Source organism: Lutra lutra, chromosome 4 (genome assembly GCF_902655055.1).
Source record: "Lutra lutra chromosome 4, mLutLut1.2, whole genome shotgun sequence".
Lineage (NCBI taxonomy): Eukaryota > Metazoa > Chordata > Mammalia > Carnivora > Mustelidae > Lutra > Lutra lutra.
This window is the reverse complement of record NC_062281.1, coordinates 2937654-2955701: the sequence shown is the minus strand read 5'-3', so window position 1 is coordinate 2955701 and position 18048 is coordinate 2937654. Positions and strand designations below refer to the sequence as shown.

Genomic DNA, 18048 nt, shown 5'->3' with positions numbered 1-18048 from the left:
AGGAAGGAAGGAAGGAAGGGAGGGAGGGAGGGAGGGAGGGAAGGAAGGAGAAATGTTTAAAAGCCTAGACGAGAGTGACTAGATGACGCTGACAACCTCGGAAGCGAGAAGCATCCAACAGTGAAACCACGGTCGGGTGCGAGCACCTCCACATCCTGGAGTTTGAAGCTGGGGGCGCCTGGGGGGCTCAGTGGTTAAGCCTCTGCCTTCAGCTCGGGTCATGATCTCAGGGTCCTGGGATCAAGCCCCGCATTGGGCTCTCTGCTTGGCGGGAAGCCTGCTTCCCCCTCTCTCTCTGCCTGCCTCTCTGCCTACTTGTGATCTCTGTCAAATGAATAAATAAAATCTTTTTTTTTTTTAATTTTTTAAGCTAAACACTAAACTGAATCAGCCTGAGGGTCCACTTACAATACTGCTCTTTACCCAGTGCAGGCTCTTCCTTTTAAAAAATCTTTCCTGAGTAGGTTAGCAGGATACTTGAATATACTCTTAAAAATTTGTATTTAAGGGGCGCCTGGGTGGCTCAGAGGGTTAAAGCCTCTGCCTTCGGCTCGGGTCATGATCCCAGGGGTCCTGGGATCGAGCCCCGCATCGGGCTCTCTCCTTGGTGGGGAGCCTGTTTCCTCCTCTCTCTCTCTGCCTGCCTCTCTGCCTGCTTGTGATCTCTGTCGAATAAATAAATAAAATCTTTAAAAAAAAATTTGTATTTAATTCTTTATTATGGACTTCATCCCCCAGAGGTAATATTCACTAGTATTTTAAGCAGATAAAATATTTGGTCTTATTCATACATGGATTACACGGCATTTTTAACTTCTAAACATGCTTCCCAAATACTGTCTTGAATGTTACAATGAAAACACTATATTTTATTATTTATATTTTCATACAAATAAAAACCCTAACAACATTAAATTGGAAAATACTTATTCACAGTCTTACTGATCCTTAGTGATAAACCCACCTTATAATAATATGGAGTTTCAAATTAAATGCACAATCTTTACCGAGAGTAAAGAAAACCAATTTTTGAGTGAAATAAGAAAAATCGCACTGCTCTTTTTCCCTCTAGTCCTATTTAAGCTCAAACCAGTCTCTTTAGTCTTTAAAAACTTCCACATCACAGAACGGATATGGGTGCCTTAATTAAAACCCACAAAATAAAACTATAAGAGACACAGAAAAGATAACGTACTTAAAATGCAGTTCCATGAAAGTACTTTTATTTACTTTTCTAAAAGCTACCTAGTTGGTTTTATGCCAAGAGCTACAAACCTATACCACATCAATTTCCATTTTTCCTTAAATTTAATTGTAAATCTATTTGAAATAAAGTCTGAAGAACTCTTATCCACCTTTTTGGTACAAAAGCATGAATCTGAATAAAATTTAAACCAAAGAGATTTTTAAGTTACGTATACCTTTAGCCCAACACATTGGAAATGGACTACAGCCGCTCTTCTCCATACAGACGGCACCTGCTGGTCTCAGGGCCGCTCGGCCCGCCAGTTCCAGCCACATAAACTCAGGCCTCTCAAGATCAGACCAGGCGTCCGTGCACCAAGTCCCCGTTCACTGCTCCCACAGCGTTCGCTTCGATCCACAGCCACACTAAGTTTCCCCTGTGTGCTCCTTTTCTCAGAGCTTGAAGCAAAATTTGGGAGGTGCTCCTTCTGTAATATTTTCCAGCAGCTTGAAGAATGCCTCTCAGTTACAGAATCTTCTCGTGCTTCCGCAATCTGAAACACAGACCATCCTGGCGAGATTGAGCTCCTGAGCAGAATGAAACCAGCTAGTAATGTGACCCCATGGGCCTGTGTTCCTAGATTCATTCAGGGAAGGAGGGAGGGAGGGAGGGAGGGAGAGAGGGAGGAGAAAAGGAAGGCCAATAGCCAGCAGCTGATTAATATGCTAATCCCACCGGCTGCTCCACTCGTCTGGCAGACCTCTGCTCCCAAACCCAACAGGGGATTCTGAAACTGAGTAAGCGGCAAATCAGGTCTGCCCCAGATCACATCTGTAGATGGCTCCTCCAACAATTCCTGTTTTCAAAGTCATGCCTTTGGCCTTTCACTAGCTTAATTCTGACCTTAAGACTTATGATAATAGCCTAGATGAAAAATGAATAATACTGGGGGGGAAAATCTTGATCAACATTAAAAACAAATCTGTAAAAACTATGCCTACAGGAACCCAGATATTTCCAAGGTAAAGATATTTTCAGATTGATAGTTTCAAAGTAAGTTTGCAAATTTATAAAAGTTCTTAGAAAACACGTAAAAACAAGAATTTGAAGTTACGAGATTCTTTTAAAACTAGCTTAGAAAATGAGGAATCCAAAATACCTGATTCCTTCATTTCAGAACATGAGTGAGTACTACACTCCTATTCCTAAAAAAAGAGGGCAGAAAAAACTCGAATAATCTCTATTAGTAACTTTTTTCAAAAAATGTAAAGCTACCTATACTCACACTTTTCCCACTCAAACTGAGAGGCAGTCTCGGGCATCTCTGAAATGTAGCTCATTAGACACAACACACTCGGGCAGTAAGACCGCCTGTTGTCAGAGCCACACGATGCACACGCAAGACACATGGTTCAGCTCTCCCGTTACGTGGGTGATTCTGTTTGTAGCAAATCCCATTAACAAAGAAAAAACCGAGTCTCTACTTAACTGTGAACGCGACCAAGACTTTACGAATTCATGAACTTGTGAAAACAAGAGCTGAAAAAGGCTAGGGGGACAAGAGGCCTGTGTCCAGTGATGCCCAGGACGGCTAGTTTCAGGTCTGACACACTACTCTCGATGACGGCTTTGTCTCCAGGCCTTACATTCATTCAGCCTCCTAAGAGCAGTCGGAGCTCAAATAACTGAGATGCCCCCAGTGAAAACATACCATTCACCAGAGTGAACTCTGACCCCAGGCGACACTGGGAAGCGGAGGGGCCCCAGAAAAACACAAGCGAGTGAGCTAGGAAAGAGCCAGAAGACACAGGCGGACAGATCAGCACTGCCGGGACACTCGGGACACGAAGGCCTGCTCTCCTCACAGGGGGAGTCCAAGCACACCCCATGAGCAAGTCTGCTATCTGGCCCAGGCCCCTAAGAACGGCCTGGGGTTTAACCCGAACCACCAAGCCACAGACACAGCAACAGCACAAGCAAACTCCGAGTCTCTCTCGGAACTTAGGACTCGAGTTACAACACAGAAGCTACCTTTACTAGTTGCCAACAGTATTTTACACACCCAATTTTCACATCTTCTAAGCAAAATCAGTGCCGTCACAGCTTTGAAAGGTGAGTTAAAGAGGGAGTCAGACAGCTAGGAAGAGACCCGCTCCGCCGAGCCACGCGTCGCCCCAGAAGCCAGAGGTCTTCATGTGCGCACACACCCGGAACGGGTTTCTGAGCCAGAGCGACGGAGTGCACAGCAGGGAGAGCGGCTGGTGCCAGCGAGTGGCGGTGGAGGCGGGAGCCCCCACAGCAGGAGAGGAGGGGACAAGAGGACAGACGTGGGAGCGCTGCAGGTGAGGGAGAGACGCCAAGTCTCTGGCTGCAGAGTGACCGGGGCGGGGGGGGGGCCTTCCTCGCCCACCTGCCAAGCTGATCTACATCCATCTCCGTGTCCAAACAGCAGCCCCTCCTGTGCCAAGCCCTGCGGGTACGAAAGATGACAAGATCCAAGGAGCAAAGACCCCTCCAAGCCACCAAGCAGAGCCCAGCCGGAAGCAGCGGCCTGGAAGAGCGGAGAAGAGGACGGGGCTTGGCCCCGAAGGGGAAGCTGCTACGAGGCCGGGCGCCCCCAGAGAAGAGCGGTGCGTGTGGCTCCCAACACAAGCGCGACCACATGGGCAGCGAAGACGAGCCTCTGCGGCCAGAGGGCTGAGCCACGACACAAGGACGAGTCCCTTGGTGACGGCATCACTCCTGCTTTCTTCCCGCTCAACGGGAAAGCCCGATTATGCTCTTAGACCCCGATCCAGTGACGTCCCGGGGAGAGGAGGAAAGGCTAGCGGTGCCGTGAGGGAGAACGGGGGCAGTCCCGCGACGCACTCTCAACAAGACACTCCACAGGCGGACGGAAAGGCCGTCATTCCTTAAGAAGCTCTGTAGCTTCTTTAAGAAACTCTTTATCGTATCAGTACAGTTAAAAGCAACTCTGGGGGGCGCCTGTGTGGCTCAGTGGGTTGGGCCTCTGCCTTCGGCTCAGGTCATGATCTCAGGGTCCTGGGATCGAGCCCCACATCGGGCTCTCTGCTCAGTGGGGAGCCTGCTTCCCCCCTCCTCTGCCTACTTGTGATCTCTGTCAAGTAAATAAATAAAATCTTAAAAAAAAAAAAAAAAAAAGCAACTCTGGGAAGTCCTACCTGATAGGTAAACTCTTCAATCAAATTTACAAAAACGAACGATTTGCTCGGACCCCACTCCGCAGTCATTCTGGACTCCTGTCTCTCTTCTCAAAGCAATCCATCAGCAAAACCCAATATCCTTGCCTTTACAATAAATCCAGCCCACGTACGTGCCCCCATGTCACTGGCGTCCAGGCTGTCTGTGGTCGGGGCCCACCGGGCCACAGCGACGGGTCCCGCCACCGCCCTACACCCTCTTCCCCACCAGCAGCCACACCAGCCGCTCGCCACGCCCCCATCTCACGCACCATCTCACTCCTCTGCTGAAACTCACCAGCGCTTCCCAGTTCTGCCCGCAGCGGGGCTTACTACGCACTCAGCAGGGTCCGCAAGGCCGTGACCCACCCCTCCATCCCACCCCGGCCTGGCCTCCGTTTCCTGGGCTCCGACGCACCGAGCTCCCTGCCGCTCTCTGCCCACACCAGGCGTGTGCCCACCTTTAGACTGCCTGTGCCATGCCCTCCCCCGCTTCGTCCCACAGCACTGACACCTGCTCCAATACCATGCAACCGACTGACACGTGTGTTGTCTGACGCCCCCACTGCACCCCGGTCTCCGTGGCAGTAAAGAATCTGGAGTGTTCTGCACATCCGGCCTTCCGGGCCTTATTACCGAAGTGGTCAGTAAGAGATGGCAGGGGGAGTCTCTCTTCTCTTTTAGAGGCCGTGGCCACAGCAAGGCGTCTAGATGTTCTTGGCATCAGGACGTGCACGAAGCTCAGTCACGGCGTGGCCTGCCGCGACGCTGGGCACCGCTCTCCCTGCGAGACCGCTCTACCTGCAGCTCAGGGGCTTCGTGGTACTCACTGAGTGAGTGAGTAAGTGAAAGAAAAACTGACACAGAGTCCAGGAAACCACGTGGACCACCTCTCCCCATCCCCCGTCAACTGCAGCGTCCTGCTACTCCCGGGAGAACTTGCGCGGCAAACTTCCATACAACGTAAATGACAATACCGTGTGAGATGAGACAGAAATCCAGCAAACCAGGTGATGAGCGAGATCAGGAAGCAGAAAAGGGAACTCCAGGACCCTCCGCATATGTGCAGTTCTGTAGTTCTGCCCAACACAGCTCCCCCACAGAAACCGGCCTTAGGTGAGACAGTCCCTGGGAAGAACTATTCAGAAAAAAGTTGCTTCTCTCTCTCTCTCAAATAAATAAAATCTGAAAAGGGGGAGGGGCACCTGGGTGGCTCAGTGGGTTTTAAGCCTCTGCCCTCGGCTCAGGTCATGATCCCATGTGGGGCTCCCTCCTCAGCAGGGAGCCTGCTTCTTCTCCCTCTGCCCCCCCACCCCGTGCTTGCTCGCTCTCTCTCAAAGAAATAAATAAAATCTTTAAAAAAAGAGAAAAGAAGCTGTTTGTAAATGTCACCAAAGCCATCTGACTCTCACGTTTCTCATCAGTTACACGGTTTTATTTGCTGGCTTTAAGTAAGACTTGAGGGGAGTACTTCTTGGAAGAGTAAAGCCCCAGTAAACGCTCTCAAGTCAGCTAATGGGAGGAATGTGAGCGAAAACTGTAATTCATATTATATACACAGAATTCAAAATTTACCTTTCTTCTATGTTTGCATTAATCAAGAGTTATAGATTCAAGTAAAACCAACACCATTATACTATGAAAGCTCCAACGAGCAGCTGATCACGACAACACGCCCTCACTTCCACAAGCTGGGTATCACATCCTGAACTTAATCCTGTAAGACTCACGGAATTATCACTTCTTTGTCATGGTGCCTCGCTATTTCCGCCACAAGACAGAAATAACTTTGCTGAAGATTTAATCTATCAACAAAAATTAAGGCTTGTTAAGGACTAAAGAAGTTTAGTCGTAAGGAAGGATGTAATCACGTTCTGAAGACATATAGATAACAGGTGTCAAAATACAACATACTCCAAAAGGTGACGGTCTTCCTCGCTGTCCTTGCAGTTTCCAACAACTACCACACGACCTCCCTTCTCTTACGCAGAAGGAACTCTGGGGAAGCTGAGGGAGGCACTAAATTTCACTGGAAGACACAAAGGACCCCAGCTCTATCTGTGAGAAAAGGAAAGACTCATTTCACCATCCTGAACCTCAGTCCGTCACCCATACAAGGACAACGGCAATACCTAACGTGAGCAGTGACTCCGCGCCTGTCATCAAGTGGCGGAACAGCAGCACGAACAGCAACGAAAACACAATGCTACTGACACAACGGGGATCCCGCCGCAAGGTATGCTCACGCTGCGCCAAGCCCTGTCCTAAACACTTTAAGCACAGGGACTTGGTATTAATAACCAGCTCCGTGAGGGGGCCCCTTCCCCCCCAACCCCGTGTGAGAGATGACGAACAGAAGCGCCAAGCGCTGAGTGACCTGTCGGAGGCCACAGACCTCCTGCGGGGCGGGGCGGACGTCACACTGGGGCAGTCAGGCTCCGCGGCACGCTCTCTCACTCCCCCGCTGCAGGAATTCACCAACAACCAGCAAGTTCACGAGCCACACGGGGCACGCGGACACACCGAGGAAACAGGAAATGAAGCAACAGGTCTGATGTCACAGCTAAGTGGTCGCTGGCAGAGCTGGCACCAGCACGGGGACACCTGTCAGAGCACAAACTCAAGCCACCACCTGTAATGACACCACCTCTGGAGGCTGCAAAGGCTTCCAGAGAAGCAGGGAACAGGCCTCACTGACGCACAAAGGATGAGTGAGTCACAGCAGGAATATGAGACCCACAGGCCGCTCTCATCCCCACACGACACTCCCAGTCGCCGAATTCGGCGGCTCCCGTGACAGTCCTGCGCAGTCCGCAACCCTGCGCCAGCTGCAGATCAAGCCACCCCGGGACGAGCTGGACACGTAGCCGGGACCGGAGAGGCGCACCACAAGCACCAGGAAACAAGCCCGGCAGTGAATGAGGCAGCGCAAGGCGTATCAGACAGAGGGAAACCGCAGCTCTGGGGAGGCAGAAAGTTCTGAGCTCATTATCCGTTTCGACAACACCCCACTAGAGTATTTTCCCAGACACCAACGGCCGCCTCTCGTGTGTTTTGCCACAGAGGAGATGAAAGCTAAATTCTAGGTTTAGACACTGCTGGGAGGTTACTTGCCACCAAATTAAAAAGAAAAAAAAGGCCCCTGAGACCACAAAGAAGATGCCACTTGAGTTTTTCAAATATACTAGCAGAGGCCTGATAACACAGAATAGCTCCAGAAACTTACCAAAACTGTCAACCTAACTGCAAGTGTCATAAAACAGAGGGTGTTTCTGGCTTATACTGACCAAATAACACACACTAAAAGACAGTCAAGTCATGCTTCACCTGAGTGTTACCACCACCGAACAAACTGCAGCTTCTGCTCTAGCAGCCTGCACATACACAGCCGACTCACTGCACCACTTTGTCGCCGCAGCTGACTTGACCAGGTCAGCGCAGTCTACCCACAGTGTGACCACTCGCCTGGCCGAGCACACAGCAGGGTGCCCTGCTAGGACTGCGGCAGAGAAAACCTCGGGGGCTCATGGGCAGTCAGGTGTGCGGGGACACCCACACAGCCACACAGGAAGGCCCGTGGGTGGCAGGGGGCCCTGCTGGCGAGCGGGTCCCGTCTCCCACCTACACTGCCCGTTTTCAGGACGGATCAGGAGCATCGTCGGGGTCCGGTCCTCCCCCAGCCGTATCCTAAGGACAGCCCTGAAGGAGGTGGTTCCTCTTCTCGAACACAGATACACAGTGGTGAGTTTTCTGGTCAAAGGCCCTCCTCTATGCTTCTGGTTTTCTCACACTGGTATCAACAGATACTCTTCCCATTTAGCAAGAAATTTAGAGTCATTTTTCCAATTCTCCCTAAAAATTTTTATCATTAAAAAATGTTAAAACTGGAGTGCCTGGCTCAGTGGTTAGGCCACTGCCTTCGGCTCAGGTCACGATCCTGGAGTCCCGGGATCGAGTCCCACATCAGGCTCCCAGCTCCATGGGGAGTCTGCTTCTCCCTCTGACCTTCTCCCCTCTCATGCTCTCACTCTCTTACTCTCTCTCTCAAATAAATTTAAAAAAAAAAAAAAATCTTAAAAAAAAAAAAGTTAAAACTAACCTCACACCTATCAGGATGATTACTAATTTTTTTTTAAATGGGAAATAGCAAGTGTTGGCCAGGACATGGAGAAGCTGGAACCCTTGCGTACCATGGGTGGGAATGTAAAATGTTGTGACCCAAGGTGCTATCACCTCAGAAAACAACGTGGACAGAACTTCAGATGTGTAAGACAAACAGTGCTGACATCTGGTTCCCAACAATGTGAATATACGTCCGACCACCGAACCGTACTTAAAAATGGTTAAGATGATAAATTATGCTACGTGTTTTTTGTTTACCTCAAAAAAATGTTTTCTAAAGAAGGTAGTGTCTCTCGTTTATTTTACAAAACGTGGCAGATATAATTAGGTCTACTTTTGTAGATGAGGGGAAAAGCCTTGAAATGTCAGGAACATGCCCAAAGGGCAAGAGGCAGACAACCACCACCGGTCCCCAGGTGAGGACGGGATACCAGCCCAGCACTACAAGGGAGCTCCATGAAGCTCCGTAAACAAGTTAACCTTTTAATAAACTCCGGGATAACTACCCACACATCGTGAGGACTGGAGTCTGGAGGCCAGCAGGGGCAGCTCTCACCTCGACCACTCCTGCCCCACCACGGGCCCAACACGGAGAGGGGCACCCTGAAGGTGGTCGCTACCTTACTAACCCAGCGGGAGGAAGGGGCGTTTCCTCCTCCCTCCCAGCTCTCCCCTTTCCTCTGTTCTGCCGACAGCTGCCCTAGCTTGCTTGCCTGGGTTTGCAATTCTTTGCTGTCCCAGAATAAACCCATTTTCGCTGGTAGAATGAGTGGCAGTTTTATTTTTAAGGTTAACAACACTATTTTCAAGAAAAAGGGAGCTGAGGCTCAGGGTTAAGATCAAACTTTGTAAAATCAAGTTCAAGCTCAAACTGACTCATCTTCCCATCACCTTCAACTGAAAAGTCCAATGTTGTCCACTCAGCCTACTGCTAAGTACTCCCTGAATCCCCACGTGGCAACATACTAGACAGAAGACTCTGGGCACTTATTAAAAAATCTCCTCTGTGGGTTTTCTCATCAGTCAAACAGAGTTAAGAACAGTTGGAATGAGAACCAAGTATCACGAGTGTGAAGGGCTTTGAGAGGGCCGTAAGCCGGCGTGCCGTCTGCATTTTCCCTGTCGGTGCGGTGAATTTCGCACCAGGGGTCTGAAAACAACAGGGGCCCGGTCCTGGCCCCTCCGGAGTTCAGAGCTCACCAGAAGACAAGCACGTCAGTCACTGCACCCACCGATCCAGCTTCCAGTCGACTGTGTAAGAAACCTCCAGGAATCCCTGTAAGGTTTACGGCAGCTTGAGGCTTAAATGAGTCATGGGTTTATTTACAAAACTGAAAAACTACGAACAGCCTATGTGTCAGTAGAAGAGAAATGAGTAAAGAAAGTTTGGGAAAAGGTATTTGGTGAAAATTTTTTCATTGATACTGGAAAATACTCTTTAATGAAAAAAGTCCACATAGTAGAAAAGAGAACTGTAACTCCCAGTCCTAAAATGCAAAAATTTTCAAGATATATACATCTGACTTTTTTTGAGAGAGCGAGAGTGCATGCAAGCTGGGAGCTGGGGGGGGCAGAGAGAGAGACAATCCCACGCAGGCCCTTTGCCCAGAGCAGAGGCCTGCATAGGGCCTGATCTCACGACCCTGAGATCATGACCCGAGCCAAAATCCAGAGTCAGACGCTCGACTGACTGAGCCACCAGGCACCCAAAGATATATTTTAAGTAATAAAAAAGGTATAGTAGAGTATGTAGACTGTGGTATTTCATTGTAAAGAAAACATACAGGCACGTATGTGCTTCCTGGCATAGGCACAGACCACTCACAGACGCTTACAAAATTACGAACAAACGGTATAAACATCAGTTGTCTATGTTTTCACCTTAAGAAATAAGGAAAATAAAAGCAAAAACTCTAAGTAGACATAAAGACGGAGTAAGGGGCATGCTACACACTAGCACATAAGGCTGAAGGAAAAATGAGTGATGCTGATCCTATCTCTATTTGAAATTTTGGTAGCTTGTTCAGCATGGATTTTTTGCATTCATGTGCAAAAAGAAAGAAAAAACACTGCATTGGGCTATTACTTATCTTGATCACTGAGGTTTTCGCTGGCTCCACCAATGCCTCACCAAAATCCCGGTTCCTCCCCACATTTCACTCTCTCCCAGCGGCTCCGTCTACCTCAACTCCAAGGCTCCCCATGCCCAGGCCTTATCACCTAAGGGGTTTGTAAAACTAGAAACATTTCTGCCCAAAGCATGTTAAATACAATCAGTCGATTTTTAAAGTGAGGACAAAAAAGGTATTTAACGCTTCTTTTTCAAGGACCAGAACCACAGTAACTCAACTGTCAGAGCCTTATCTGTCTTACTTGAAACAGTTACAATGAATTTTTTACATTGGACCAGCCAACTCCTTGACTTATAAATGTCTAAATTTAAATGAAGGAGACAAGCCCTAAAAATCTGTTAGCGAAATCAATGCGTGATTACGGACATTCCCACGTCCTGTGACGTGGCAGAAATCACACGTTCTTTCCTTCCTACTCCAGTCCAAAGGCCGGACTGACAGCAGCAACACCTCAGGTCCACAAGCCACACTGAACCTCACCGGGCCGACTGGCACAAAGGACGTTTGTAAACGGCTGACTTGTTCCAAGATTCCTCCTTCCCCCTCTCTTAGCTTAAGAAATTAATCTCTAACCACTAAAATGAAAAAAGGAGAGGAGAGGTTTCTGAATCCAAGAGATACAACAGCTGGCAGGAGAGAGCGGTGAAAAGCACATGAAATACAGTCCCCAGAGAGCTGCTGGGGCAGGGGGACGAGAGAGGCCGTGAGAGCTCCAGAAGGTCAAGGGCAGGAACCCAGACCGGGCTTCCGTGGCTGCTTCCACCTTTGCTACGCATCTGTCAAGTTGGGGAACAAGACAGAGGCTGGGCCCCCAGGCTCTGCGCACATACAGCTGCGGCCAGGGGCCAGAGCCACGGGCTGAACACACAGGGCAAGGGCCGGGTGTTCACGGCTGCACGCCACTCACAGTAAAGAGCAAGGGTGCTGACACCTTCTACCGCACAGAGGGACCCGAAGTGAGCCGTGGCCACGAAGGACCACGGACGGGATGTAGGACTCCACTGACACGCCACAGGCACACCAGGCAAGTCTGTGAGTCTGAGAGATGCGGGGCTGGTGGCCACGGGCTGGGGAGAAAGACCAACGACGTGACTACCAGCGGGCTCGGGGCTGGGCAGGGGGCGTGACTAGAAGCTGATTTTTAATGTCTTGTCATTTTAAGCAAGGCTAGATCCAAGAACTATTAGAATTCTCATTTATTTTCGACAGTAGTTACAGTCCCTTTAGGATCTATGGGTACTTCTTTTTCTTAGTTGACTTTCTGGAGACCTACTTCCAGATACCAACCCATAACTTACTTGTTAAATACATTCCAAGTTACATAAAATGATAGATTCCCTTTTTTCACTTTAGCTAGTATAAGTTTCTGCAATTTGCACCTCAAAATTTCTTCAGTAATAAAATTCGTCTGAGAATCTGGTGAGCACCTCCGTATGCCAGGCACTGTTCGGACACCATGAAGACCTCAGGGTTGTACAAAGACAGACAGACCCAGGACGCCCTGGTGAGTATTCCACAATCCTACATGCTACATCCCGTCCGTGGGTGTGCGGGAGTGAATGGGAGAAGACAGACCAGCAGCATCTGCTGATCTCTGCGGTGCAACCGCACCCCCGTTTGGTTTCAAGCTGCCGCTACTACTCCAAGTCAACCGGCTGCCACTGGCTCTAGGATCGTTTTCTTGCCCACATGGAGTTTACACTCTATCAGGTGAGACAGACTACAATAAAACCACGCGTAACTAAGTTTTACAGTGTACTGTCAAGTGGCGTTATTGTAAAAATGATGCCGCTGAGCAGGGCAGGGGCCAGAAGTGAGCGCACCGGGGACGCAGGCGGCCACACTCAGCACAGTGGTCCAGGTGAGCACACTGAGAAATACACACACGTATACGTTAGAATGTGGACATTCCAAAATGTCCTTTTGTTTCTGAATTTACAAGAAAATCACATAGTACGTACTCTTTGGGGCTTAGCCATTTTTTAAAAAGCACATTATGGAAAGCATCCATGCTGGGCCATGGAGCTTGGCTGTCATGTCGTGCGGGCGCACCTCCATCCTCTGCCCGCTCTACCGCTGCTGAGCAGGGGCCTAGCTCCCCCCGGGACTACTACAAATCACTCGTTTGCACATGCACAATCTCTGCTGTGTGTGCGCCTGGAATGGCACCACGAGGCCAGCGCGCCCGCCCCACGTTAGTGAGCGCTGCCAAACTACTGTCCGAAGTGGGGGAACGAGGTGATCCTCCCGTCAGCTGTGTCCGCCAGTTCCCACTGCTCCCTGACCTTCAAAAGCAAAAATGAAACCCATGAGCCTAACTTTCAAAGTGGTGGTGTAACCTCAGGGAGGAGCTATGTCTGTCTGTCCCAGGGTGACACCTCGCGCGGCATACGAGCGCTGTAACGAAATATAATGCTGCTTTTAGTGACAATACAAATGAAACCCAGATGGAACAGAGAGGCCATGTTCAAATGCATTCAGGGGTCTTGTCAGTGGTGACACTGACACTGTGATTCTGAAATGACACACAGCTGTCACACACATGAACGATGAAGCAATGACATACACGTGCTAGTGTTAAGAACCAAGATTCTAGGGTGCCTGGGTGGCTCAGTGGGTTAAGCCTCTGCCTTCGGCTCAGGTCATGATCTCAGGGTTCTGGGATCGAGTCCCACATCTGCTTCCTCCTCTCTCTCTCTGCCTGCCTCTCTGCCTACTTGCGATCTCTGCCTGTCAAATAAATAAATAAAATCTTAAAAAAAAAAAACCCCAAGACTCTAAGCAAAAGAGAAATGAAATACATACATAAAGAAGGAAACTATTTTAATTTGTTTTTAAAGTTTTTAATTATTTGACAGAGAGAGACACAGCGAGAGAGGGAACACAAACAGGGGGAGAGGAGAACAGGCTTCCCACTGAGCAGGGAGCCTGATGTGGGGCTTAACCCCAGGACTCTGGGATCATGACCTGAGCCAAAGGCAGATGCTTAACGGCTGAGCCACCCAGGTGCCCCATAAACCATTTTAATCTTGTAATTATTTTTAATTTTAGATTTATCTGTTTGAGAGAGAGAGAACAAGCACGAGCAGGGGTAGCAGCAGAGGGAGAAGGAGAAGCCGACTTTCAGCAGGAAGCCCGATGTGGGGCCCAATCCCGGGACCCCAGGACCATGACCCAAGCAAAAGGCCCAACCGACTGGGCCACCCAGGTACTCCATTTTAATCTTAAATTTAAGTTGGAAGTATTGAGGTAAACTCATGACTTATTTTTTTCCTCTTTCTAAACAATGCACACTTCCGCTGTGTATGCCCTAGCCAAGCCCAGAGGCAGTAAAACCCTCGAGGTACCCTCAAACCATCCATACTGGAGCCCGAAACACCATCTTCCACTGAAAGGAATCAAGGCTCCCTAAAGAGACAGCTGATTTCAGGTCTGTGGCAAGAAAGGTGGAAACTGAGCCGGAACTATGTCATCGTGCCCACAAACAAGGGAACTCTAAAGAAATTATTGGAGCCGTTTCCAAAGGACACAGAAGATACATGAAGGGCGGCCACCGAAGAGAATGGTGGCAGTAAATTCACGTGCACATCATATACATGCGTGTGTGTGAACATACATATATACAGGTCATTTAATATCCACGCATTTATGATGCCAAAAATAACTCTCACTTGCCTAAGTCCCCACTTGCATTCTGAAACTAGTAAACATAAGAATTGCGCATTTATCCTACCTTCTCTGTATGAGCTTCGTTTCAGGATACGCTTCCGGATACCCAAGCAGGTGACAAACAAACAAGAAAGCTGCAGCTAACAAGAAGGGAAGGCGTGGCCGAGTCCGGTCGCCACCGCTTCTGCAATTCCCGCAGAAGGACCCAGGCCGCCACCTTCAATGCCCACAGAAGCCACCGGGGGAAGAATCACAGCACCGTCTGAACAAGTGACTAATGTCACCGTCCCTGAGAGGTGAAGCCAACAGCGAGTATCCTTGCCCCGAAAACTGAAGCTCGTTCCAGCCGGGCTTCCAGCAGCCGGTTCTGAAATTTATGAATTAAATGACATCACATGATACAATCAGCCGAACTCAGAATGTGGTGATGTCTATAGGATAAATGACAGTTTCTTCAAGAGCATCAACAGAAGCTGTTATTTAAAAATGAAATTGAAAGGGTGCAAAGCAGGGAATGGGAAATGTCAGAGATACGCCAACCAACAGGTTAAAGGCTCTTTAAAAAAATGGGGAAATTAGAAAATCAAACATTACCTAGTTTTATTAGAGAAAGATTCCCTCCCTCCCCCTTTCTCTCTCTCTCTCTAAGTAGCCTCCACACCCAGCGTGGAGCCTAACACAGGGCCCAAACCCACCACCCTGAGATCAAGACCTGAGCTGAGGACACTCAAATGACTTAGCCACCCAGGTGCCCTGAGAAAGAAGATTTTAAATTACTTTTAATTACCTGAGGCATGGTAAAGGCTGAAAAAGGTTCATTATCTGATTCTAGTTTATGTATATTTCAAATTTTCCACAATAAAAGCTTTTTAAAGAACCAAAGAAACACCTAGCACGCACATTCATTGCTCTGGTAGCCAGCTGAGTTAGAGAAGCAGTACTGTAAACACAGCGTTGGCACACATAGCCTAAGTACACAATCAGAGGTGAGTGTGTGTAACGTGTAGAGCCAATCAGAACCCAGAGTTGTAAAGAAAAGGGGAGGGCAGAACAACGTGAGCAGTGTATAAGCGCTTTCTGTATACCTGCTAGGCAAGCCATCCACAACCGAGAGAACCAAAATGGAGAAAGAAGCCAACATTTCCCACCCACGCAATGCTCTAGGACGCTGCTCTACTACACACATTATAGCACGAGCTACACTGGGAAAACGCATTCACATGAACCGCGGGAGAAGGGATCCAGAATTGAGATCACAACTGACCCGAGGTGCAGCTGCCCGGTCCAGAGGTGGGCATGCACTTCTCATCATTTATCCTGATGGATCCTTAGTATAATAGCACGCACACTCCGATGTCTCCACGACTCCTGGTTGCAGGAACCACTGACTGGACAAGTCCTTCCAGAAGGAAGTTCCCTCACCTACCCTACACAGGGTTATCTCATACTGGGCTGGCTACGAGGGATCCAGAGCCAAGACCCGGTCCTACACTGGCTTCTGATGCCCTTTCTCAGATTCACTCTATTATCTGAAACCAGCAAAAGGGAAATACGTTTTTCTCAATGTGCTGACAATATATGTAATCTTAATTCTCAGTATGTCTTTATCCTTTAAGAGTAGGCCAAACCTTTCTCAATTCAAATCTTTTTTTAACTAATACAATCGACTGTGGGCAAACCACGAGAAGACGCAGCGGGCATTTTAATTTTGTAAATCTAAATCCCCTGAAGAGGTCATCGGGAGAAAAACATGCACAGATAAATCAACATTCGCAGCTGACGCGCAAAGCAGTCACTAAGTCCACAACTGGCTAAAAGGCAAGACTGAGGAACGAGTGGGAACCCCACTGTGGAGGACAGCCCAATGAAGACAGAAGAAGCAACCGGCTGGCACCCATCTCACCTGGAAGGCAACTGTGGGCATGTTCCTCCTCTGTTGTCACATTCCAGGGACCTTAACTGACCTGAGAAAAAGACAAGACTGAACTTGACTTACCTCAAGGACAGTCTAATTCCCAAACTGGAACTCATTATAAGGCCTGTGCACACCTCCAAGAGCAAATGTAAAAAAGGAACTCAAAACTTATCAGTCCCACGGTACATATCCTTTAGTGTACTACATTTTAAAAGCAGACAAACTGGGGCGCCTGGGTGGCTCAGTGCCTTAAAGCCTCTGCCTTCGGCTCAGGTCATGATCTCAGGGTCCTGGGATCGAGCCCCGCATCGGGCTCTCTGCTCAGCGGGGAGCCTGCTTCCCCCTCTCTCTCTGCCTGCCTCTCTGCCTACTTGTGATCTCTGTCTGTCAAATAAATAAATAAAATCTTTCAAAAAAAAATGACTTTTAAAAAAAAAAAGCAGACAAACTTATAAGTTGCAGCACTATATAGCATTTTCAACTTAAGCCCCACAAAAGTTTGAAATCTAAAATATTACCTGTACCTGCAGCCTTCAATCCATTAAGATAGAAAGTATTCTAGAGAACTTTTTTAACTTCCTAGAAAGATAATATTTTAGGGGAAAAAACCGTCTTTCAGTTAATTAAATAAAACTGTTACAATATTGACTACCGCTCTCCTGGGATGCAGTCTTTCCAGGCATCTTACAGACAGTAACTCTGTTCATTAAAAGCAAGAAAAGCAAACATCACAAACAGATGGAAAGGTAATTCACAGTAACGACTAAGCACATCCAGAATCTGATCCTAGAGGAGAACAGTAAGACCTAATTATAGCAGAGAGGAACATGGGTCTCCTATAATATAGGAGTTACTTAAAACACAGATATACCTAATTTGAATATTTTTTTTAGAAATCTATTTTATTTCCCATTAAATGACTGGGGGGAAAAGGACCAAGGAACTGCAAAAATACATTAAAAGTTTTTAAATTTCCTTCTTAAAATCATTATTGCATGTTTTTTTTTTTTACTTCCTAGGGAAACTATAATTTAGTTCAGCTATGGTTTAAAGTATTTCCACACCTCATTACGCTAAAAATAAAGTTATGAAGCAATTTGTCTACATAAAGCACATTTAAATTATTTATGAGAGAAAGTACGTTTGTTTTTTGCTGTAAGTACATATAACATCTAGCTGGACTCAGAGATGCTTAAGGCGCACTCCTTTCAATTGGCATCCTTGAATTCCCGCCTAAGAGCCACCTGTAAGTAGAGGAATTTCCTAGTGCGTCTTTTTACAGAAATCAAATACTATCTTTAAGTAAACAACAGAAGTGTAAATTAATCTAATAAGAATAAGAGAACACAAAAATAAGAGCATCACTACCTACAGGGTTTAATGTAAAACACAACTACACATTCCCAGTCCCAAAACTTACACTGTACATTGACAGCTGTTCACACGTGACCTCAGAGCTACAGTCCACACCCCCCGTAAACAGGACCTTTCTACACAGTGGAGAACTACACTGTGTGCACTCTCATTCTTAATGTCTTCTGGCTCAGCTGAGCCCAGCCTGGGGCTCACAGGTCTTGGAGAACACAGCACACTCACCCTGTGTGCACCTATCACGGCCCCGTCCCCACCCCCTTACACAAGGTCACATGCCGCAGACAGAAGGCGCAGGTCACCACGGCCACAAGCTGCAGCAGAAGAAACACATCTGCACTTCCATCCGGGCTGACTCCTGGGGGCAGCCACAGGAGGTCCTAATACGTAATCAGGTGGCACGACCACCCTGTAAACGCCACGCCAAAATCTGACCCGGCTTTCATCCTCCTC

At 48.1% G+C, this 18048-nt stretch overlaps 1 protein-coding gene across 24 annotated transcripts in view; it reads right to left on the bottom strand.

The window, feature by feature from the left end:
* Positions 1–18048, bottom strand: part of PTK2 (protein tyrosine kinase 2) — a 251367-nt gene that overhangs the window by 192245 nt on the left and 41074 nt on the right. For 21 of the 24 annotated variants that reach the window (XM_047725233.1, XM_047725232.1, XM_047725234.1 and 18 more), the window contains one exon: positions 1422–1739. The exons of the other annotated variants lie outside the window; for them this stretch is intronic. In XM_047725233.1, coding sequence (XP_047581189.1) covers positions 1422–1521 — 100 coding nt within the window. In that variant the 5' untranslated portion in view covers positions 1522–1739. Of the gene's footprint in view, positions 1–1421; positions 1740–18048 lie in introns of those variants that run through there. 24 annotated transcript variants of the gene reach the window in all.